At 46.8% G+C, this 23,704-nt stretch overlaps 1 protein-coding gene across 1 annotated transcript in view; it reads right to left on the bottom strand.

The window, feature by feature from the left end:
- Nucleotides 1–12,380: 12,380 nt before the first annotated feature.
- The window catches only part of CAMK1D (calcium/calmodulin dependent protein kinase ID), a 230,915-nt gene continuing 219,591 nt past the window's right edge, over nucleotides 12,381–23,704 (bottom strand). The window contains exon 11 of the mRNA XM_075024665.1: nucleotides 12,381–20,229. Within this exon, the coding sequence (XP_074880766.1) occupies nucleotides 20,108–20,229 (122 nt within the window). The 3' untranslated portion in view covers nucleotides 12,381–20,107. The remainder of the gene's footprint in view (nucleotides 20,230–23,704) is intronic.

Here is a 23,704-nt window from a genome sequence, read left to right as displayed (position 1 = left end):
TAATCTGCATTAGATGCAAAAATTTGGATCTCTTATTCACATAGGAACACACCTAGCTGAACAAAAGGGATGGGACAAATGTACTCTTGGCTGGAGCAAAGCCCAGGGATGCCTCCTGTACTCCTCAGCATCAAGAGCTCTTTCAACAGCCTCTGACTATTGAAAGTCTTTACACAGTCCACACACAGAACCCAGGTCCTTCCTGGGGATTGCCATGATTTGGCACTTCTGATACATCCAGGCTACCTGGCAGGAGGCAAACTGGGGAATCCTTCATGATACGAACCATGGGGACGTGATCCCTTTGCTGTGGCCACGCACAGAGGATGACGAGCACTTGGGCAGGAAAGCCACCACCCGCAGGATCTCCCCCAGCAGCTCTCCCCGTACAAGCAGAGGCTGGAAACTCATTGCTTTTTCTCAGTGTTTCCTTGCAGAGTAGACATGCTCTTTAGAGACCAGAGGGGATTTTTGACACTTCTTTTTTCCCATTCTGTTCTGTTTACTCTAGCAGATAGGCCATAATCCAAACTGCAATTTTTACAGTCAAAACCTGTCTCTGAAGTTTGTAAGTATCTGCCCTGTCATCTGCTCTCTTCCCCCTGCCCATGCACACAGCGCACAGGTTCCAAAGGAAATGTTTGCTTCTGCCAGGGCTTTGCTCAGCTGAGTCAGTGCTGGAGCCCACACGCTCAGGATTTTCCTCTCTGCCCGCAGCCTCCCTGGCAGCCTTGGACCTGCAGCTGGAAGCAGGTCTTTAAACTGCTGGTTGCTCAGTAAAGCAAATCTGCTCTCTGGGTATAAGACCTTGGGCAGAAAAATGGTATCAGAGGCTTTTCATTAGCTTCCCGCAGAGCAACGAGGGAGCTTGTGCATTGTCTCATGCATTCGTAGAGTAGGAAGGGAGCAGCAGCCTGATTGAAAAGTATTTCAGGTTATTCATAGAATCACAGAAAGGTTTGGGTTTGAAGACACCTTAAAGATCATCTAGTTCCACCCCCCCGCCATGGGCAGGGACACTTTCCACCAGACCAGGTTGCTCCAAGCCCCATCCAACCTGGCCTTGAACACTGCCAGGGATGGGGCAGCCACAGCCTCTCTGGGCAACCTGTGCCAGTGCCTCACCACCCTCACAATAAAGAACTTCTTCCTTACATCTCATCTAAATCTCCCCTCTTTCAGTTTAAAGCCATTGCCCCTTGTCCTATCACTACAGTCCCTGATAAAGGGTCCTTCCCCATCCTTCCTGTAGCCCCCCTTTAGGTACTGGCAGGCTGCTATAAGGTCTCCCTGGAGCCTTCTCTTCTCCAGGCTGAACCACCCCAACTGTCTCAGCCTGTCCTCATAGGGGAGGTGCTCCAGCCCCCTGATCATTTTCATGGCCCTCCTCTGGACCTGCTCGAGCAGGTCCATGTCTTTCTTATGTTGGGGGCCCCAGAGCTGAATGCAGTACTGCAGGTGGGATCTCATGAGAGCAGAGTAGAGGGGGAGAATCACCTCCGTTGACCTGCTGGCCACGCTTCTTTTAACCTTCACAGCCCAATTTCTTCATCTCTTTCTCACTCAGGAGGTAAGAGTGGGTCTGATGGGCAGAGATGCTCCCATGGGGTCACCGGTGGCTTGGGAAGAGGAGAGCGGGACCCTCGCTGTGCCAGGGCACACAAGGGAAGGGCTGGACCAGACAAGAAGGGAGGAGGAAAGTGCAGACCAGCAGGTTGTCCCAACCACTTATTTACGTCTCAGATGACATTTCTGTTCCACTTCCCCTGCCCAAAGAATAGCAGAGAGCCTCCAAGGCAAAAGGGATTTATTTTATCTGCCATGCCAGTAAAACCCAGGCAGACAACAGAGAGGATGAGACGCCTGATCTTCACTCACCGTCTGAGGACAAACACATGACCGCATCGTGAAGGGGTTCTCGCTTGAACTGTTCCCATGCATTTCCATGGGAACGGGGCAACTGTTTTGGTTTCTTCTTTTTAATATTTCTTTTATGATTATTTCTGAAATACCCTGCTAGCTGGAGACTTGGCCTCAAGAGATAAGGAAGAGGAAATGTCACAGACTGTTGTCAATGAATTATTTTTACCATCTCTTGATGCCAGGAAAAGCAGCTCTTGCTGGAGGAAAACAGATCATGGGTTATGCTCTCTTCAAAATATTTGTTTCGGAGATGTTAGAAATTACAATATGCACCAATAGGTATAGCATGTTAGTTGGAAGCTGGCAGCAATGAAAACCTTTTCTGTAGTAAAAGAAAACATCTTATAACTTGATCTCTCTTCTCTTGTGTGTATATAGGTGATTCAGGCTAGTTTTAGGATTACAATCTATTCTTCACCACATACACAAAATGAGGGCTTCATTTTGCTCCCCACAAGCACAAGATGAAGAGCTAATTCCTGCCTCAAGAAATGGATCTTATAATTGCGGCTGGAACCAGCACTGCTTGCCAAGAGAGCAGGACAGCTGTGATTTTACATCACTTCCAGTAGCTCTATTTATACTGTTCAGGTTGAAGGTTTCCATGCTCGTGCCAGTCTCTGCCTCAGTGCATGGAAAAAATAGTTTCCAAACTGTCAACCATCTCTGGGGCTGTCTGCAACTGAAAAACATTTTATTTTTCCCTAAATTTTTTGGCTGACTTTTTTTACCGTCACCATCTTCGGAGCAAAGAGCTGAAGTCTGATGAGGATATTTTTATATCAAATCTATTATTTCTGTGGAAAATCCACCCCAATTCAGGCAGGTTATAATGACTGGTTAAGAGTTCTTCAGCTGCCAAGTCTCCCTCTTAATCAGCTTCACTGTCCCAGTCTTATGGACCACACTAGCACTGGCCACTGGTGGGATCCCCAGCATCGTACCACAGCTGGGTAATACACTGCAATATGATGTCTCCAGTAAAGCACTTGGATTAGATTTGTCAGGACAAGGTCCTAAGCATCAGTCAGACCTCATGACCTTACCAAATTCATCCGAGACCCAAAATTACATACATCCCTTCCAGCATCTCACCTCCACAAGGCAACAACATCGCCTCTCTGGGCCCCATTGCAATAGCAGTTACCATGTTGATCACTGGGAATGGCACATGCTGAGCAGTTGAGTGCACTAAGGATGCAAAGCATATGATATAATAATATAATCTTACATTTCCACCATTCCTTCAGTCCTCCATTACATTTGATAACTATCACCCAAGCTCTGCCATGCAGGCACATCTGGAACAGGAGAGCTGTTTAACAACCACTGCAGCAGCAACAAGGTGGTTTAAGACAAGAAATGAGAAAGGATTTCATATTGATTGGAGACCAGGAGTTGGTTATGGGAGCAGATTGCAAACCCCCTGGAAAAGGTATAGGGACACTGATGAAAAGTGTTAGAGTTTTGACAGGGACTGGGCAACATTAAATGGTCAATGCAGGCACCAAATCGCTGGCAGTATAGGTCATCCCAAATCAGAGAGTCACCTTGGCAGGGAGACAAGACTCTGCAGAGACAGACCGAGCTGCTGGGCTAAACCTGTATTTCTGCTTCCCAGCACAGCCTTGGTGGGATGATTTCCCAGGCATCACCAAGTGCTTTCACTGAGACCATGTAGAGGGCACAGCTGGCATGGGCAGGCACATGGAGAGGCAGCTGCCACATGTGGCACCTACAGATACATACATGGCAGCTACTTAGGCCAAAAGGACATCCCAGGTAACTGGGCAGTTCCTTTATTTCAGTGGGTACCCAAGGAAATAAAACGGTAAATGAATAATATTAAAGTAGAACAAATACTAGTAACAATTAAAAGATGAACAATAATAAAACAAAATTAAAATCAGTATTAGTAAAATAATAATTTGTAACAGAAGTCATAACAATATAGATATTTTAAAAAAATCACAAGGCTGGAGCTGGCCAATACTGCCATCTTGGTGACAGTGTCCGGTGTTAATATATGACCTAATACACAGTTTAGCACATGATTATGCACACATGGACCACGGGAAGTTAGAAAACATGGTTCAACACTCTCCTCAGCACCCATCCTTCTCACCGAGCTGTCAATTGCGGCTGAAGCCCCAGGCTGGGAAGGGACCCTCCACCCAGACCTGGACCAAAGCATAGCCAGGAGTACAGAATTCCCAGGACCAGCTGTGAGGAACGTGGCTTTGAAGCCCAGTGACACCAACACTGACCAAAGCAGGGGGAAGCCTTCACACCAAAGCCTGATTCAGGTGCTCGTCTTATTTTTTTATCCAAAAGCAATTTAATATTAAAGGGCATGAGCAGCACCCAGGACTGGCAGCTTCCAGGTGAGTGCACATATTCAGATGAAAATCCTGAAGATGCCAGACCCCGAGGATAACATACACTGATGTGCTGCAACACGCATGAACGCTTCAGCAGGTATCTGTACTCAGGGTATGTTGGACAAGCATAGACAACAAATACCCAACCTGTTGAGCTACAGCCTGAGGCAGAAGACATCAGCACCACTAATGAGGTGTTTGACATCTGCCAGGAGCCTTCACGGTCTCTGCACAATTACGCAGGTGAGTGTAAGGAGATAATACATTGATAGCGGCTTGACGTGGACCTGTTGAACCTTAAATGCCGGGTGCAGGGTCTGCTCTCGTTGCAGCCATATGGGCCATCCAGGGCCAGGGTATCTGGGGAGGGAAACAATTTTCACACATCCCCTTACACTGAATCCACCTGCTTCACACTTACGCAGGCAATGGTCCTTCACACCTCCAGCAAAGCCTCACCAGTGGCAAAGCCTCATCAGCAAAGCCAATGCTGCCTGGGAAGCATCCATGGAACTGGACCTTCCTGCCCTGCAAAGCAGCACGGCAGCCCAACCCATGTCTTGGGCCGGAGGGGCTCACTCGGCAGGGCTCCTTGGCGTGCAGGTGAGACCCCAGCTGCACAGCACCTTCGCTGCATGACCAGCCCCAGGATGCCAGACAACAGGCAACTGCCCAAGACCTCAGAAATCTCTTGCCCGGCCCCATCCTTGCAAGTGCAGTCATGCAAACCCAGCCTTGCAGCTGCATACGACTCACACGACACCCAGGTCTCTCCCCAAATGCAGCTGATGCAGATGCTGTTTGCTATGAGAGGCCAGCACGTTGTCTGAGCTACCAGCTATTGCGGCCATGGAGCAAAAGCAAGGCCATCCTCTCCTCATTTGTTTACACAGCTCTCAAACCACATTCCATAAAGCGCAAAATCCATCAGGCAAAGGCAGCAAATATGAAGCCATCCTGTAATGGACAGAAAACTCGCCCACTTTACTTTCCAGGCAAAACTAAACCACCATGCATTGTGTTGGCTTTGCAGATGTAACGTATCTCCTTCTGATCTGGTGGGTCTGCCCTGGTAGGAGGCTTTTTATACCAGCTGCAACTGTCCTAAACTGCACAGTGTGAATTCAGATGGAGCCAGCTTGGGAAAGCTGACTTCTACTGCGGCGGCTAAGACTGCATAGCACTGCAATTAGAGCTGTGGGCAGCCCAGGAACAGGCTGTCGGCGTTCCAGATCCAGCCCTGGTGAATAGAGTGAGGTTAGCGCTGCACTCAGAGCACCCATGACAGGTACCTAGTTCTGTGCACTGACTCAGGGCCTAAACGGGCTGGAGAAAGGAAAATGTAATCACACTGTTTTAATTAAAGACAATGGAAGCTTTCCAGCCACATCATTACAGCCCATGCGGAGACAAAAATCCCTGTTCTGCTAAAGGGATAAAATAAAATGCATTGTCACGCTGGGAATCAAGCTAATCGGAACTTTGTATTCCTCATCTGCTGTATGCTTAATTCTCATCATTTTTAATTGACTGCAGATTTTCTTTGGTTTCACAACTTTATCTTTGAAGCAGATTCTTTGTATTCTTTATAGGAATAGGCTTCGAGGTGTATGAGCAGGGCTGGTGCGGGGGCTTCGCACTGCGGAAAAGTAATGGTATTTTCTCTGCAGCAGGAGCCAGGGTCAAGTGAGACGTGATGTACAGACTTCACTGATGAGCAAGGAGTGGGAGGAAGCAGCATATTTCCAGCCACAAAACAGGGGGACATTAAGAAGTTGCAGGCAGCTTTGGCAACGCAGAGCTCATTAGCCCAGTGGGTAGAAAATGCATTGCAGATGCAGCAGCCTTGCTGGAAATCCAGCAGGGAAGAGGTGGTAAGGACCTGTGCAGGCAATAAGAAGTACCCAGTGGTGATGGAGGGCAGCCACGATGGCCAAAGCTGCTTCTCATGGATGTCACGACAGACAGTAGGGAGAAAATGGTCCTTCTCACAGGTACTGCTGAGTCCTCTGCCTAAGATGTTGGTCTGGGCACCAAGCTGCCAGGAAGGAGAAGGGGGACAAGACAAACTTTTTAGGACATGATGAAAGATGTCAAAAACCACAGAGATTTGGGCTGCCAGAACAGGAGGGATTCTCGTGGTGTGCTCTAGCCACTGGGCTGAAGTTCACTTTTGGAATCTAACTAGGTTTTTAGGTCTTCTAAAAAGCTTGCATGTGAAGTTGAAGGAATTCTGAAAAATGGGAAGTGGAACTCAGGTTTTAGCTTCATATTTTACTATTTTTTTCCATCCTTTTCCATGGGGATGTTTGCTGGTGTGCTAAGTTTTCTCTTTCTGAGGACATGTATTTGGAGGAAGAGCCAAGGGCACTGCAGATTGATTTTCTGAGTTTCACTCAAATTCCATGATACAAATGGCAATTCAGTAAGATAAGCTCATTCCTTTTTTCACTTTTTATGGATTTTATTAAGAAGCATGAACAGGAAAAAATCCCTCCAAGCAATCATATTACCAGCCTAATTTGCTAGACTTTCATTAAAGCAATTAAATATAGAATGATGCAATGACCCAGTTCAGGACCCAATTAAGACTGAATCAATAAATCAGTAGGTTTAAATCACCACCATAAGGACATAGATAATCAAAACAGGTTATGAAGCTCATGCTAAACAGAATTACTGTATCAACATTGCCACAGGAGAATTTAAAGAATGAAATACTTTCCAGTCGAGGTCCCCAGCTCATCTTATTACAACCAACTTAGCGGTGATGGGCACAGCCTGGTACAGGTCCGTGAGCCTGCTGGGGAGCATTGCCTGGGTGCAGAGCAAAACAGCCCTCCCTACCGCATCCCTGGGCATGCTGACTGCCAGGGACAAGTGTCAGGACCCTGTCCATCTGCTCAGCCACATTTGGAGCTAAATCATCTCATCGGTCTGTCACCACCTCCTTTGCACAGATAAGTAAAAGCCCCAGGAGTCCTGCTAACAAATCCTTCTTAACCACAGCTGTTGGCTCTTTCTTGAAGGTCTTTGTCTTTCTTCTAGTGGAATTGCTGAACAGTTGGTTCTGTCCATAGATTTAATATGAACCATTGGTCAACTCAAGGACATGGCACCTGCTGCATAATATGACTTCTCTTCCCTAAATGCTCCTCTAGCCAGCATCATGGCGAGTTGTCCTTCAGGAAAGCCCTTAGACTACCAACCTTATCAACACATATTTGCACAGATGCTCATCTTCTCTGTGGAACAAAAGAAGCAAAACAGAGGGTGAAGGTTGAAAGCAACATCTGAATTTCTCTTTTGTTCTTTGGGATCCTTAACTAACTTCTACGTTATCTGGACTTGTTAGTGAAGGTTCAGCCAATGCTGCAGTCTGTTGCCCTAGACTGGTGAAGCCCATGACCAGAGAGGTTGTGGTGTCTCCATTCTTGGAGATATTCAAAAGCTGTCTGGACATGGTCCTGCAAAACCTGCTCTAGGTAACCCTGCTTGTTGATGACCTCCAAGAGGTCCCTACCAACCTCAACCATTCTGTGGTTCTGTCTTGAGATCCCTGCAAAGCACAGCAGAAATGAGCATATAAGTACTATAAATACTTAGGGAGGGAGGAGGAGTTGGATGTCCCTCCACATGAGCCTCCAAGGTGATTGTCAGTTGACTCAGCAGCGGATTCTGATGTTGACATGTTTGGTGTCAGTGAAGTTAAAAATTTTCTTAAGAATTCATCCCTAGCCTGATTGTAGCTGAACTCTTTCTCTAGATGTTGTGACCAGAAAGTACCTGACAGCTTGTCCTCTTTGTTCCACACTTGAAATACATGATAAAATCCTATCATTTCAGTACTAAAAAGGCATAGTAGCCTAATCCCAAACCTTCAGTTTATGCCACATTTTCCCCCCTGCTTTGGTTTGGCAGAGATGTTATAATAATATAATATAGTATAATATGATATAATATAAAATAATAATTAATTGCATTGCATTGTATTGTACTACATATATGTCGTGGTTTAAGCCCAGCTGGTAACAAAGCACCATGAAGCTGCTCGCTCGCTCCTTCCCCCTGGTCCTGATGGGATGGGGAGGAGAAAATATAAAGAAAAGCTCGTGGGTTGAGACAAGGACAGGGAGGGATCACTCACCAATTATGGTCATGGGCAAAAAACTGACTCAAATTGGGGAAAACAAAATCAATTGAATTTACTACCAATCAAGTCAAAACAAGGGTAATGAGAAGTAAACCCAAACCTTAGCACACCTTCCCCCCACCCCTCCCTTCTTCCCAGGCACAGCTTCACTCCCAAATTCTCTCCCTTCTCCCTCCCCAGCAGCAGGGGGGGACGGGGAATGGGGGTTGGGGTCGGTTCCTCACACCTTGTCTCTGCCGCTCCTTCCTCCTCAGGGGGAGGACTCCTCACTTGTCCCCTGCTCCAGCGTGGGGTCTCTCCCACAGGAGACAGTCCTCCAAGAACTTCTCCAGCGTGGGTCCCTTCCATGGGCTGCTCCAAAGTGGGCTTTCCCACGGAGTTGCGGCCATCCTGGGGGGCATCCACCCCCTGCTCCGGCGTGGGCTCCTCTCTCCCCGGGCTGCAGGTGGGCATCTGCTCCCCCGCTGCCCTCCGTGGGCTGGGGGGACACAGCCTGCCGCCTGGTCTCCCCACGGGCTGCGGGGGCAGCCCCTCCTGCCCTCCTTCCTCCCTGCCCTCGGTATCCGCAGAGGGGTTCCTCTCCCATCCCAATCCCCTCCTGGCTGCAGGTTCCCCTTCTTAAATCTGCTCTCCCAGAGGTGATACCGCCATCACTGATGGGCTCAGCCTTGGCCAGAGGCAGGTCCAGCTCCGAGCTGGGGAAGCTTCCAGCAGCTTCTCACAGGAGCTGGCCCTGCGGCCCCTACCCTGCTACCAAAACCCCGCCACACAAACCCAAACCAATATGTTACAACTCCAGTGTGTCCATCACGTACCTGTGTTCTATCTGTTGAGAACAGGAGTTTATCCATCAGCTCTCACTGAAGGTCAGTATGGGTTCACCACGATTATAACTTCGGTGGCACAGATTTCCCCTGTGGTGGATCAGGGATCTGATCCACTTAGGTGCTATGTGCTGAGCTGTGGTGGATTAGAGACTGGGAGGGAAAATTACATTTCAGACGCTACTTTGAGCAAATGCAGACTTGAAGTAGCTCAGCTATAAACGAGATATGTGACTCTTCAGTATGGAGGGTACCTGCCCAGCTGGCCTCCAACAAAAAGAAGTATTTGTTTGAGATTTATTATGCGTTTCTGGTCACTGTTAGACTGCAAGCTGAGGCAGAGATGTGAACACAGCTCTTGCTTCTGCTCTAAAGAAAGAAAATGAAAAACATTCAAGAGCCTATATGGCGCCAAAGAAAGCACAAACCTTGTGAGTTCAATGGGAACAACAAATTGCCTCTCAGTTCTATTATTATTATTATTATTATTAATTTCCCTAAACAAAACACTTTCATGAAGAATGTAAATGAACCATTAATTGACCATAACTTTATCAGAATATTGCAATTATAAAAAGAAAAAACCCAAAGATGAAAAAAGAAAAGAAACTTGAATTCAGGGTAAGCAAACAGAGTTTGGAAGTCAGGAATTTATCCCAGTGTAATCCAGAAAGCCCAAACGCCAAACAATCTGGAAATACTCAATTGAATACTTGCAGTGCTGATCCAGATGGTCCTTCCCCACCCCCACAGCTATAAAAAATGGTTATCATCACAGTAATTCAGCATTGTTGAGAGGCCCCACCAAAACAAGGACTCAGATGTGCTGGACAAGGCACATACCCACAGCGATGAAGATGGACCTTCTCCCTCAGGGATGTCCAGAGCTGGGAGGAAGCATAATATGATGGGAACAGCATGTTCCCTTGTCCCTACGGCAGCTTACAGTGTCCTGGGATTGCTCTGGGGCAGTGCACACCCATGTTCTCTTGGAGTAACCAAAGGGATCCTCACAAGCCTATATCTGAAAATACACTTTTGTGGACGCACAGGCAAGCTGGGAGGTAGGCTTGGCCTTAAGGATGAAATTCAGTGTAGGCATAACCAGAGAAAGGGTAGGACTGTCTACGCTGCAAGGAAACAAGTGCTGTGGCTGAAAGCCCTGTGCAAAATGTTTCCTCTTCAACATCACCTGGCAGTGGGGCCCCTGAACCATGTGAGGTCTATCCCTGGTCGGGTTGGATGGTCTTCGAAGTTGGGCACCTGCACATGCTCTGCTTCAACAGGTATCACTAATGCAAAACTCCTCTTGGCTGCGAAAGAAGAGCTGCCCATAGCCTAGTGGTGCCCACTGGAAACCCTGGTACTGCTGAGGGACGGTGCTGAAGACCAAAGGAGCTGAGAAATGGGCTTGGTAGAGCATGAAGAAAGGCCGATGTATGGCATAAGCCAGACCCTTAGTGCATACCAACAGTCTGAAGCCTTCAAAGTAAGGATGGTCTCCTTCTCTCCAGTGCAAACATGGCTGTGGATCTTGGCAAGGTTGCAAGCATAATATTTTCTACAGCCCCATCTTGGTCTTGTCCCTTTGGCTTCTCTGTACTGACGTTTTATCTCATTTGTTTCAAATAGCCAAGAATTTGTTGCTGAGCCCATAACAGTGAAGAAAATGCACAAGGATCAAGTAAATATTGACATGACATCAAAAGCCCATCTTACAGCATCAGGATTTCAAGGGTCCTGTGGTGATCTGCCCTGTCTCACTGGGAGCTAGGAAAAGCTTACTGCACACCGGGTGACCACTGAGCCCACAGAGGAACCCCTGATTTTAAACCCAAGATGAGAAGGTTTTCCTGGCTGAGATTTTGATTTCATGGTGAAATGTGGGACAGGCCTTCAACTACCCTAAATCTGCAGAATTCGAGCCAAACCAGGAGAGCTGTATTACACAGGTGGGAGTGTGGTCCTGAATAGGAAGGGATGGTCAGAGTTCAGGCTTGTGTCATATGGGAAGGCTGTGGAGTCTTTCTACAGGATCTACTGCTCCTCCTCACACTGCAAACCATGTGTCTGTGCCTCAGTGTTACACTCCCCCTCCAACCCACTCCCTGCTAGCGTTTTTGCACTTGGACGTACTTTTCCAAAGATGTACCTTCCCACGGATGTGCTTTTCCAGAGCACAAATGGGAGGTCATCTCATCTCTCCCAGTACAGCCCAGCATCTAATCCTAGTTCTGTGACCACAGGTACCTAGCTTTGAAAGAGTAATCAGATTGGTTCTGGTTGTTGTTTATTCATTCACAATATAAAAACTATTTAAGTAATTTGCCTTTCTCTCTATATTGCTATGAGCTGGCCATTATCACTGCTGTTCATTTCAGCTCTGCTGCGGAACCAGATGTCTAAAACCACCCGGTTTTGACCTCAAGCAGGAGCCCATTCCCATGTTGGGTGCCCAACAATGCTTGTCTGGGCATAGTGATTTTGCCAGCTATTTTTAAAGGGGAAGGAATTCTTGTGTGCCAGTGAGCAAAAGCCAGAAAAGCAGAAACAAATGTGGGGAAAATTAAGAATAAGAGAGGGAAATAAAAAAGCAAGTCATAACACACACTGGGAACATGGTCTGGAGGAAAAGCAAGCCAATGATGGAGCACACACAACAGTCTTTGGAGCCCACTGCTGACTGCAAAGGGGCTCAGAAACACTGGCAGAAATCCTGTCTCCTTTCATGATTCCCACCACAAGCTGTGTGAGTCACTAGGACCAGCTCAAAGGTGCACTGCTCTCCAACAACTGCATCTCCTTTACCCAGCCCCACACAGATATTCTCAACCCCCAGGAGACAGCCATGTCTCTGTACGTTGACACTCAGCATCGCTTCCAACAGCAGCTTTAGAAAACACCTGAAGGACAAATCATCTTTTTTATTCATTTCCCCATGGAGTAAATTGGGGAGGAAATAATCTCACTGTCCTTTCGGACATAAAGGGACATTGTTGCATAAAACACAAAGGAGCAGCGGAGGAGCCATAGAAATGATTCACTCCCTTTCTTGCACAGGGGTGGAGACTCATGAACTCAAAACCATTAGACTTCACATCAGGGTGATTTAATTGGATTTATTGGAGGAAAACAATTAGTCATCCCTTCAAATTGTCATTATGATAGAAATCTCGATATGTATACATGATTGTCAAGGCAGAGAACCACTTGCGACGTAGCCCCATTAACAATTTGCAGTATTGCAAACTCATTATGCAGATAAAACTTTTGCGATGTCTTAATACATGCATGGAGTAAATACACATTCTCCCTTCTGTTTGGACATGGATGCTGTTATGAACTTGTATCAATCACAAGACCTGCAATATTAGGCACACTGACATTCCTTGATTAAGATTTAAGCCTTTGTAGAAAACATGCTTGCATTTTCCTTAAAAGTCAACCGAGAGATGTTTTGCAGTTGGGGATATTTGGGGAGTCACTGGTCTGGGCAGACTGGGCTTTTTTTCATTGTTTGCTGACCTAAATCAAATATCTATCTAAAAAAAAGGCCCAAACCGACCAAAATGCTGTTTCTCAACTAGAGACCAATGTACAACTGGATGCTGACGTTGCGTTGACCAGAAACATGAGTCACACTGTATCTCCCACTGAGCTACAACCTTCCACGCTCTTCACTTTGGAGGTCATGCTACAGCTTGATCTAGTAAGACGCAGCGTGTGGGATGCCATGCTGGGCTCAGGGGATGCAGATGAGAGATGGAAAAGCTCTGAGCTACCCTGAGCGCTCCCCTAGGAGCTCCCACTCCCTGGGAATCACGGCACACGTCCACCTCCTCATGGAGCCTTGCACCACGTGCTGCCTCAGCAATCTGAACTCGGGCTGATTTACAACCATTATTAATGATGATTTTTTTTATGCCGCCATGTAGTTAGTGCTTCAGCAATGGCACAGCATTCTGGCTGGGCACCAGCCTTGAAAGTGGGCTCACGAATTCTTGGTGCTTTCAGCCACCATGGAGCAGCCCCTTGCATAATTTCCAAGGACTGATATTTGCTCCCTACGCCATCGGCATGGTGCTTTCTCTCTGGCCCTGCTGCTTGGCATGCCTTTGCCAGGGAGCCCAAAGCAATTTCCCAGCCCTTTCAGGTGGCTCTGCTTTGAGTATTGAGAATTTGAGCATCTTCCACACTAACACAGCAACCACTCTGGAGGTGGGACCAATGCCCTGCTGATGCTGACAAGCGGATTGGGCCAGAGACACGACAAATACCGTGTGGCCACCCTGTACCCTGACTTAGAAAGACCAGCACATATGAAAATGGGCCAATGATTAAGGGAAGAGAAGGCAAGGGCATGATTTCCTTGTGGAAGAAGGAAAAGTACCACACCAAACTTCCATGGATAAATGGTGGTACTACATGGAGGTTCAAAGATTAAATGCTAATATTTGGGTGGTGATGGTTTGGAAAGGATTGGGTAATTAGCTCAGCTCTCTGCCCTATTTTGTGCAGGCAAATAATCACAGCATCTTGGTCCCCAAAATGCAGTTCATTCTGCAACAGGTAAGAAAGAAATATCTTGCAGGAAGAGAAAAATACTAAGTATTGAGCGAACCAGCCTAAGTCTTGACTAAGAAAAACGAACCAAATGAAAAGAAAGAAAAAACAAAGAGACACACCGACATGCTTCTTGGTAGTCCTGAGCGTTAGCAACTCAGGGAAGGAATTTTTGATGTGGATCAAATTTTTAAGCATTGTATCAAAAAAGGGACCCTCCCCTCCCCGACTCCCTGTTTCTAGATGTGTGTACATGACTGCTGCATAGTTTCAAGCTGCTCTGGATGGTGACTCTTCCTGCACATGCTGCAGAGCATTCAACAGAAAGACAAAATACATTACCAGGCTTTGCAGTATCTTGTTTACAAAACATCAGCTTTTGCATTTACTCAAACTTAACGATGAATTTTAAGTTACAGATACATTGAGTCATTTAAAAGCAAAACATAGAAGTAATCCCCTCGAAGAAAAGGTTGGGTTGAATGTACTTAAAGAAAAGGCTTGGGAAATACAGAAACAGTGAACAGCAGTTTAATACATGCAGTGCAGTATCATGCATTTATTGGACATTTGATGTCATCATTAGTTCAGCAGTGTTTTTTTCACAATGCTTGCGAGCGTACATGCCCTGATTTCACTCTGGAGTATGGAAAAAATGTAAGAGCCGCTCTTCTGACTTTATCATTTATGAAGAAGAGGAAAAAAATAGCTACCTGGACAGATCGGTGGCACGGTTCATGGTGGGGAAGGGGTCTTGAAAACCAGTCTGGGCTAAAAAGCCTTTATCCTCCATTACAAACACTATTTACACGCTTTGACCCAACCGTACAAAGTTGGACCAAAAAACCTGAACCAACTCCTCATCTCCCACCGGTGGGATCTGTGATTCCTGGGGCCACATCACGCACACACACATGCACACACACAAGCACACATGCGTGTCACGGAGACCGGACCACCCCGGCAGACAGGATGGGAAGGCAGGACCCAGCGGCAGGGATGCAGGGAAAAACGAAAGGGATCGTGTAAAACTGGCTGCTGGGCAAGAAATATGGAATGACTGATTTACCAGGGGAAACTCTGTTTGTGCAATGTTTGTGAGCAGGTTGCCATTTCCTCACTCAGCCATTGCTCACAGTGATTTGCCAACTAATCCTCCGCGCTTGGTTTTCATGCTGTTTTCCTTGGATACTGTAGTCTCCGTGTGTGTTTCTGCTTTTTGCTTGAATGAGTGTAACTCTTAGCATCAAGTTTCTGGTGCAAATAAGCATGATAATGAAGGCAAAACTCCCTTCCTGTGAATAATTTCTGGGATGCATTCAGACACCAATTCAGATGGATAAATATGCATGGGAGCAAGAACATAAGTTATCCCATTAAATAAAAATTTCCATATGCTGAAAGGAAGATACTTCTGTACCTCAGGGCTCAGTCTAGAAACTGTTATTTTGCCAGTAGATGAATCCCCTGACTCTTTGGAAAAAGCAAAAGCAACAGGCTACAGTCTTCATGAACTTGCTGGCAAAGTCAGTCTGGTGTTTTTAGGCAGTGCTCACCCAGCACTGCTCAGGGCTGGAGCTGTTATCACAGGGGGAAATAACAGCACAGGTTTCCCTATATCTGATCTAGTTAATGCCAAGTTCACATCAAAGGACAATATTGTCCCTGCTCGCCAATGGCTGAAAGTTATCTGGCTTTCCCTGGGGGCTTGATCCACTAAAAATAGGGTCACACTTAAGGAAGGGGCAGCCTTGGAGCCAGCTACCACTGTGTTTCTTGGGCATCTTGGAGCTCCATGCTCTGGTTTGCAGAGGGTTTGGGGAGAAAAGCCAGAGATCAGGGGCTGCGTTGGCTCCCAGAGCTGGGAAAAGCTTTGGACAAGCTCTGAAGTCCCTCGGGGCTGGGCAGGGGCCCAGAAGGAGGAGAAGTGATTATAGAAAAAATTCTGTCAATAGCCACGGAGGTATGCAGGACACATGCACCGCGGAAACCCCTAACTAATGCCTACTGCAGAACTACATGGAGACGTCTACCAGTGGGCTGACACCCCTTTTTGCAGTTTGATTCATATCAGGAACGAACCTCTATCATTGCTTGGTTTTATTTCAGCACCACAACCATAACAGACACACAAGGCATAGGTAAAATCCTACTTTTTTTCCTGCACCCACTACTCTAATGGCGCCTGTACAATAGCAACCAGAACAGAAGAGACGTCACCGGTAGAGTAACACAGTCTCAGAAAAGCATCACTACCAGGTTTTCCCCATACTCCTACTTCCCCACTAGTCATGCCGCGGGGCCAATATCCATTTTGTGCTGCAGAAGAGGTGATCCAGCAGAAAGTTAGGATGCACTGGGAGTGAAGTCACATGCAAAATCACCAGTGGAAGCCCCTGCCACTGCAATACTGACTTTCAGCTTGCAGAGTTCATGGGCAGCCTGTCCTCACTACTTCTTCTGCAGGCTAAGGGGCCAGCTGGAGGTTTTCTACGTGTTTTTTTTTTTTTTCCTCATCAAGAGCACTGCTGTCGGCATCAGAGATGGTCTCTGTGACTCTGGAGGTAAAAATCAACAATCAAAGCTGCAAGCAAGGAAAAAGAAGGGGAAGGAGCTGAGAAAAACAAGTTACAAAGGAAAAACACATTGGTGCCAGTAAAGTAAAGCAGAAAAGGGTAACAGGTGAGTCCAGGCTGAAGTCCTCATGGAAGGAGCAAATCACACATTGTTTATTAGGACAGCCCACTGGGAAAGAGCCCAGAGGGACTTTTCTACCTGCTCCTTCATGGCAAGACCAGTTGGAGATTTTTTTTTAATCTTGTACTTTGGGGCTACTAACCCTTTCCCCACATGGACACATTATTTACTCCTGGTTTTGCATTCGTTTGTGAGGGTGGCTGAGCAGAGGTGTATTGGGGCAGGGGAAGGACACACAACGGCACTGGAGGATCCCCGGCAAGCGACGCTGGAGTGTTTGCCGTACCAGGCTGTACTGCCGAGGGGCAAACGGCTCCAGCCCCCTCCGTAAATCTAGCCTGGGTGCTGCTAAGTTATCTCAATTAACAGATTTGCCCAGATTTAAACTGAGAAGTTTTAACCAAGAGATACTTCAGGACTCAACAACAGGAGAGATCTCTAAGCATTTGGTGAACCCCAGTCAGGTTTCCAGCTGTGTTTCACTGATACAAAAGAAGAGCTTCCCACCACCCAAAATTGTAGCAGAAGGAAACAATTTTGCTTTTAAGTGCTTCTGTTTCTTGTCTTAGGATCCCAGCAGTTGATAGCAAGCCAAAGAGAATGACGATAAATTACACAACTAAGGCAGAATATTACTTGCAGGAAGGAAAACATATCACCCTAATTCCAAGTGTGGAAAGAAAGAATACTCCTCCCAACAAAAAACACAGAAAGCATCCAGTAAGGAGGGGCAGCCAGCATATGGGAACCCCCTGCTCTGCAGGACAGCATGTCTGCCTTTGCTCCCATCACTGCTCTTTGTTTTGTAGATGGAAATCCATTTGCTTTTCTTTTTTTCTGCAAGATACATTTGGACACTGTATTTTGATTAGCGGCCTCAGCAACTACATCAGGTTCAAACCAGACCTCAGGTTTCAGAAGAGAAGGCAAAGAGGGAACACTTGAGTCCTAATCTTTGAAACAACTATACAAAGAAAAATATTGCCTAACCAAATCCTGCTTTTGATTGCACGTGTGCAAACGTGGGGAACTCCACTGATGCCAGACTGGGAGACTGCCTATTTACATCCCTGAAAGTGGAGCAGAATAGAGCCAGCTGGGTTTATGAAATCATGGAGATTCAACATAACTTGAATTTCTTGGGCATAGAAGTCTCTCCTAAACTAAAGCTTTCTTACTCAGGCTGGCAAAATAAAGTGGCCTTAGAACGAGTTTAAATTGTATTGTATTCATTTTCAGATACATTTGCAACAAGACATAAAGAGCTCAAAGGGTAAATGCTGATAAAGCTCTTCCCACTCTTTGTCAATGGGGCAGGAGAATACGGTGGCAATGGGCAGGGTATGGGGACAGGACCGTGACTTGCAGCAAGGAGATCCCCTGCCCTTCAGTCCGCCTGAATCTTGGTCAGAAGTCCTCACCAGGGAAATTGTCTGGAGTCTGGCTACCAACTCCTAAGAGACCAATATCTGTCATCTTTCCTAAAATGAGAAGTTGAAGCCTTTCTGTGTGAGCATCCATGCCAGTTGCAACACGGTGGGGGGTACCAGGGGCTCCCTCAGATGTGCCACAGCCCTCTGAAAATGGGGAGCAGCTTAATACTGAGGATACTAGAGATCTGCCTGGGGCAACAGCTTTAAGTGCCACCAAAGGAGTGGCTATTTCAAACAGAGTCAGCGCCCACTGCCACCTGCTTTTCCAGCTTTTAGCACTCCAACTACGATGGATGAAATCCCAGCTTTGCTGGTTGAAGCTAACCGACCGAAGCTGAAGCAGGATTTTGAAGTCTCAATGAAAAATATGTATCTTATGGCTTTTCCCAGCACAGCCACTATTGCCTGATACATTCAGCTGTGTCTGTGACTGGCTTTCACAATTTCTTGTGCAGGATAAATGAGGCAAGCGTGGCAATAGAGCACGCTGCGGGGAATGGCTTGTGCCTCTGGCAGGGGATGGACCTGTCTGGGGTGCGAGAGGCTCACAGCGGCTGGGGAAAGGTGCCTGCCTCTGTCACCTGCCTCCTTTCTCTCCTCCTCGAAGGAAAATCACAGCTGGGAATGGCATAGAAGTAACCCGGAGCCCTTCGGCAAATCTGGGCAGATTTGCTCTCCGCTGTTTCAAGCTGCTTTAATGCACAACAGTCACGGTGGCTGTTCCTAAACGATGCACCAGCACACAGATCCTGGGAAGTGCATGTATTTAGTAATGAAAAAAATGGGGAAATTGAGCTTGCTTTTGTATATGAGCTTCTGGGGAGGAGGGGGAGGCAGTGCCACCACTGCCCCTGCATGTGCCCCTGCCTTTCGGTGAGGTCCTGCTTTCCCAGCTCAGTGCTCCTTCGCCAGAGCATGATGGAGCAACGCTACACCAGATCCTGCGCTTTTTCACCCAAGAACCTGCCAGTGCTTCACAGAGGGCTGCAAGCATCACCGCTCTCCCCAGGGGTAAAACCCAGGCATGCAAAGATTAAGGTCCAAGCTTTTCTATTCGGTTTTCCGTACTCAGTTTTGGCCACTCTGGGAGGTGCTGAGCACCAGCAATGCCAGGCAAAGCCCCGAGGAGCTGCAGGTGCTCAGCACCTCTGGCTAGATGTGCCCCACGCCAGAGGTCGGGCTAGGAGGAGGCTGGTGAGTTAAATGTCTTGCCCAAGGGCAGCACAGCGAGTCAGTGGCAGAGGATGACTACGACTCCGGGCCCCACATCTTCCTTTTCTTTCACTCTGCTCGTAACACACCGTGACTCAAAGGAGATAGGAGATAGGAGCTGCAGGATGAGACGTGCTCTGTTATTTCATTTGCTCAGCTCTGGTCGGCTCCTGACCAGCGCCGTGTATCTGCCTCTCCTCTGAAACAAGGGTGCTGCAGATCCCCAGCACTACAGGAATGAGGCCAAGGATGAGCCAACTCCTAGCTGGTGGGAATTAAACTCTTGCCATGGCTTTCAAGGAGGAGGAGGGGAGGGAAAGCAGCATTTTCTTAATCTGAGCAGTAAAAACTCTGCTAAAGCCCGACAGACTTGCAGTCCAATTTGAGGAGCAAGAAATGGCATGCCATTGAAATCCTCCCATGTTGCAAAGTTAACGTCAATTCCTACCTACAGAAATAGCCTATCCCCCAGCAAACTGGAAGGAGGGACATTACTAGAAGTACTTTTTAAAAGAAAAAAAAATAATGCTCAGAAAAGTATCTCTATTTAAATAATCCAGTTGAGATGTTCGTAGTTAATGGAAAAAAAATACAACATATACTGTTACCTACACCGAGAAAAGAGTAAATCACTGGGGAAAAGAATGAGTGTTCATTAGTTAGAACATTGCTAGACTCACATATATATATATATATTTATATATATGTATATATATGTACAGCACCAGAGACTGTTAGATCCGTTCCCCCTGGAGTCATTGCAGTTTGTGATAAATGAAACATTTCAGAATTGCAGTATAAAATATGGCCATAAAAAATCTTCTTTCTTCTAGTCCTTCGCTGAGCGTGCACCGCAGGGTGGGATCACGCAGAGGCAACCTGCCAGCCCAGCCGCCTGCCCGCTTCTCGCCGCCCCGGCTCTCACTTGCTCCCTGTGTGCACTGTGGTCACTGTGGTGGGTCTGGGTCTCCGGTCCCCTCCTACCGCAGAAACGCCTGAAGAAGCAGATGAAACAAAACTACAGAGAGTGGATGGAGACATACCTAAAAGGAAAGCCAGAAACAGAGTTAGAAATGTTATTTTTGGAGGCGAGAATGTGGGCAAAGCTGAGTTTCTTTCGTAGCATGCTACAGAGCGGAGGGGACCGCAGCTGGAGACGGTGCTCCTGCTCTTCCCGCGGCGGTGGGTTGGCTGGGTACCTCCACGGGGCATCTTCTGCCCTCCTGGACCACAGCCGTTCGCCCGCTGCCACCACCAGCAGTTGCGTACGCGTGTTGCAATGAATAAATGTCCACCTTTGGTACGTGTTCGACCAGACCGATTCCACACTTCTGGAGCTGAAGACAAAGAGTTGTGGGATTCAAAAATCCCTCCAGCATTGTACTTGCTCAGAATAATTTTCCTCATGAGCAAGTTAAAGATGATTAAGCTTCTCATCATGGTCATCTAGCTAAACGAACAGACTGTGCACCTGAATTAAAAGAATCTCCCCAGGCATCCTGCAAAGCTGCTGATAAAAAAGTACAGTGGGTCAAATTCATTGCAGAGTTCCCATAAACCTAGAGGGAATGTAAATTTGTGTGACTTGAACATCATTCTAGCGACAGCTTCTGTCGCTCCAGGTTTTGCCAGTACGTCTCCAGGACTTCCAGCTAAGAGATGTAGGTTGACATAGGTTGAGGACTCAAAATTTACCCAGGCAGTTCCTTTTGAACTAATCAAAGACTTATGACAGATATTTTTTAGGAAAAAAAAGGGGGGTTAGCTAAATTAAAATGTTTATAGAAAGTGCCCACTTCCAGTGAACCCTCCACCGCAGCTTTAAAAAACAAAACCCTCCAAAGCATAACCCCTGAAAACTCAAAGTAGGCTGGGTTTTGAATGACAGATTCAAGATTTTGCTATTCCAGTGCAACATCAGCAGTTCCTATGGAAAGCATTAATGAAGAGAAATAAAATAAATCCTTGCCAGAGCTTTCTACGGATGAACTACCCCTCTCCCAGCAGCTGTTGAGACCCCGCGGGGGAGATCCTTAGATTTTTTGCCGGCACGCGCAGCTCTCCATGCAGTTTGGCAGCCTTGTAGGCACTGATGTGCAAAGGTAGCTCCGGTGTGAGGAAAACTGCCGAATGGGGACCCAGCGTGGTCACCTTGCTCTGACAAGGTGCAGGCTCAGAATAGTTAGAAATACAGTTCATCTTTCCAGCCTGGTGAATAAAGGATGGATGAGATCTATATTAATATATTCTCAGACTGGAGTTTGATATGGCCCCTTGACTACTCAGATCTTTTTGATGCTTGTTACAACTTTTAACTACTTTTCCATGCTTCAAGGTGGCGTTTCAACCTCAGGGATGACTATGCTGTACCTACACTTGGCCACATCCCATTTCCCAGCAGTATCGACATTTGACACCTTGGCTTCACGCTGCAGTTTATCTATTACATTAAAAATACAGAGATCTAGGTCCGGTAATTGATCTAGGCAGTCCAATCATGTCTAAACAGAATAAACCAGGCATAGACTGAGATTCAGGCCAATACACTTGAGAAATCCCAACTGATTCACTTAGACTTTCCTGACAGGTAGCATAATCCAGCCTAATGCATCATCTCTGCTCTGCCCTAATACAGAGAACAGAATTAGGATGCAGCCTGACATAACCTACTCTCAAGCGAAAGCTGTATTTAATTGTCTTCAATGATGTGAAATTGCTGCATTTGAAACTATTTGGAGAGCTCATTAAATGTCTATTAATAGCATTAGGCAGTATTATATTTTGTAATGGTGGTACAGCTGTTTCATGTAACTTGCTGCATGGGATCTTTCTCGTGCAAGAAATCTGTCCCCAGAGAAAACCACTGAGAAAGAAAGAGGCAGGACAGAGACCTCAGAGGTTTCCTTTTTCCCAACAGGAGGCATTGGGTAGAGTGCATTTGATATGTCAGCTCCCTCTTAATGTCACTCCTTATATCTGCTGCTGGCTCTCCTCACTGGTTCTCTGGGGCTCCAGCATCTCCTAACTCTTTAATTAATTTCTTTGAGGAAGGGAAGCTCTTCTGTGTTGTCTACCAAGCTGGATGTAACCTGGGATTCTTGGAATCTTTCGATACTTTTCTGCCTCAAATTTCTGACATGAAAAAAATTGACCTATCTTAACACATCTGGTTTTATCCTTTGTATCCTGGCTGACTTCTCCACCACTGCAAAATGTGGTCGGATTCTATACAGGGACTTGCTGGATTCTGTAGCGGTTAAACAGACTTTGCTCTCTTCCCACCCTTCTTGTTCACACGTGTTTTTCCATTACTATTCAGACAACTCAATGCTATTAATTAACACCATTTGAGATTAATCAAATGCATGGATGGAGATTAATCACCTACCAGTTTAACAGCAAAGCACGCCATCAGCAAAGCTCTAGACCTAACTGGGGTCCATCTTAGCCATACTGCAGCAGGAACCAAAATAAAGGCACGCTTCTCCCCTGTAGGGGGTTTTCTACATCGCTGCATTGCCAGTGCATGGTCAGAAGTGTTTTGTGGCAGGTCAGCGCTGCAGGTGCCGCTGCAGGTGCCAGATGTGTGCCAGTAGCACCGTGATGCTTTTTCGGCAGCAGCTGTAGGATTTGGCACCGGGCATTGCAAACTGGGCAGTGGGGGTGAAACCCCATCAGGCCCAGGATGCAGAAGGAAGGGGCTTTCCTCTGGCTCAGCCACAGCACAGGCTGGGAAAAACATCTCACGCAGCACCCAGAAGGCAGATCCCACCCCAGGCATGGGAGAAACCGTGCCCGTGACAGCAAGAGAAACCACAGCTTCCATCCAGAGCCATGGGGACTGTGGCTGGTGGCATGTCCTTGTCAAGGAGCAGAGGCTGGCAGGCAGGGGTGGCAGAGGCAGATAGCAGTGCCATCCAAAATCCATCCTGAATATTAGGTGCTTTCAGTTCCAGAATAGTGTGGGGTATAGCCTAGAAATGACCACTTCAGTCCCCAGTGAAGTAAGCACTGACTTGCAGTTCCGTAAGCTATTAGAGTTCCTTTTTGGTGCTGCACTTTAAAATAATATCCTCTAATTGTAAAGTCCACATCCCTCCATTTCATGATATAAAAATCTCTACAGATGGATGGAAGGAAATAAAAGAAATGCTCAGAACAGAGATTAAATAGGCTTCATTGCAAAGGACGCATTTCTGTCGTCCAAATGATCCCTTTGCTGCCGTGTCTCCTTCCCTGGCATTCAGAAAAAAATATATACCCCAAGCATCTGACTCCATCAGGCAGCTTGCAAATCTCAGTTATAGCATATAACAAACAAGGCAGTGGGCCAAGTCCCATTGTGGTGCACAGAGCCTGAGTCCTGCTCAGACAAATGAGCCTCTTCGTGTAGGAGCTTAATTTGGCCCAGGAAGAGGGAAGCTGGGTCAGACTGGCAGGATCAGTCTCCTCCAAGGAAAATGGAAATGGAAAGTAAGCCAATTTTTACAGAAAAATGTCTTATCATAATACTGGAAA

The sequence above is a fragment of the Buteo buteo genome, chromosome 4 (assembly GCF_964188355.1).
Source record: "Buteo buteo chromosome 4, bButBut1.hap1.1, whole genome shotgun sequence".
In the NCBI taxonomy this organism is placed as follows: Eukaryota; Metazoa; Chordata; class Aves; order Accipitriformes; family Accipitridae; genus Buteo; species Buteo buteo.
The sequence above is the reverse complement of the archived record's forward strand: the minus strand, read 5'-3'. Positions and strand labels throughout refer to the sequence as shown.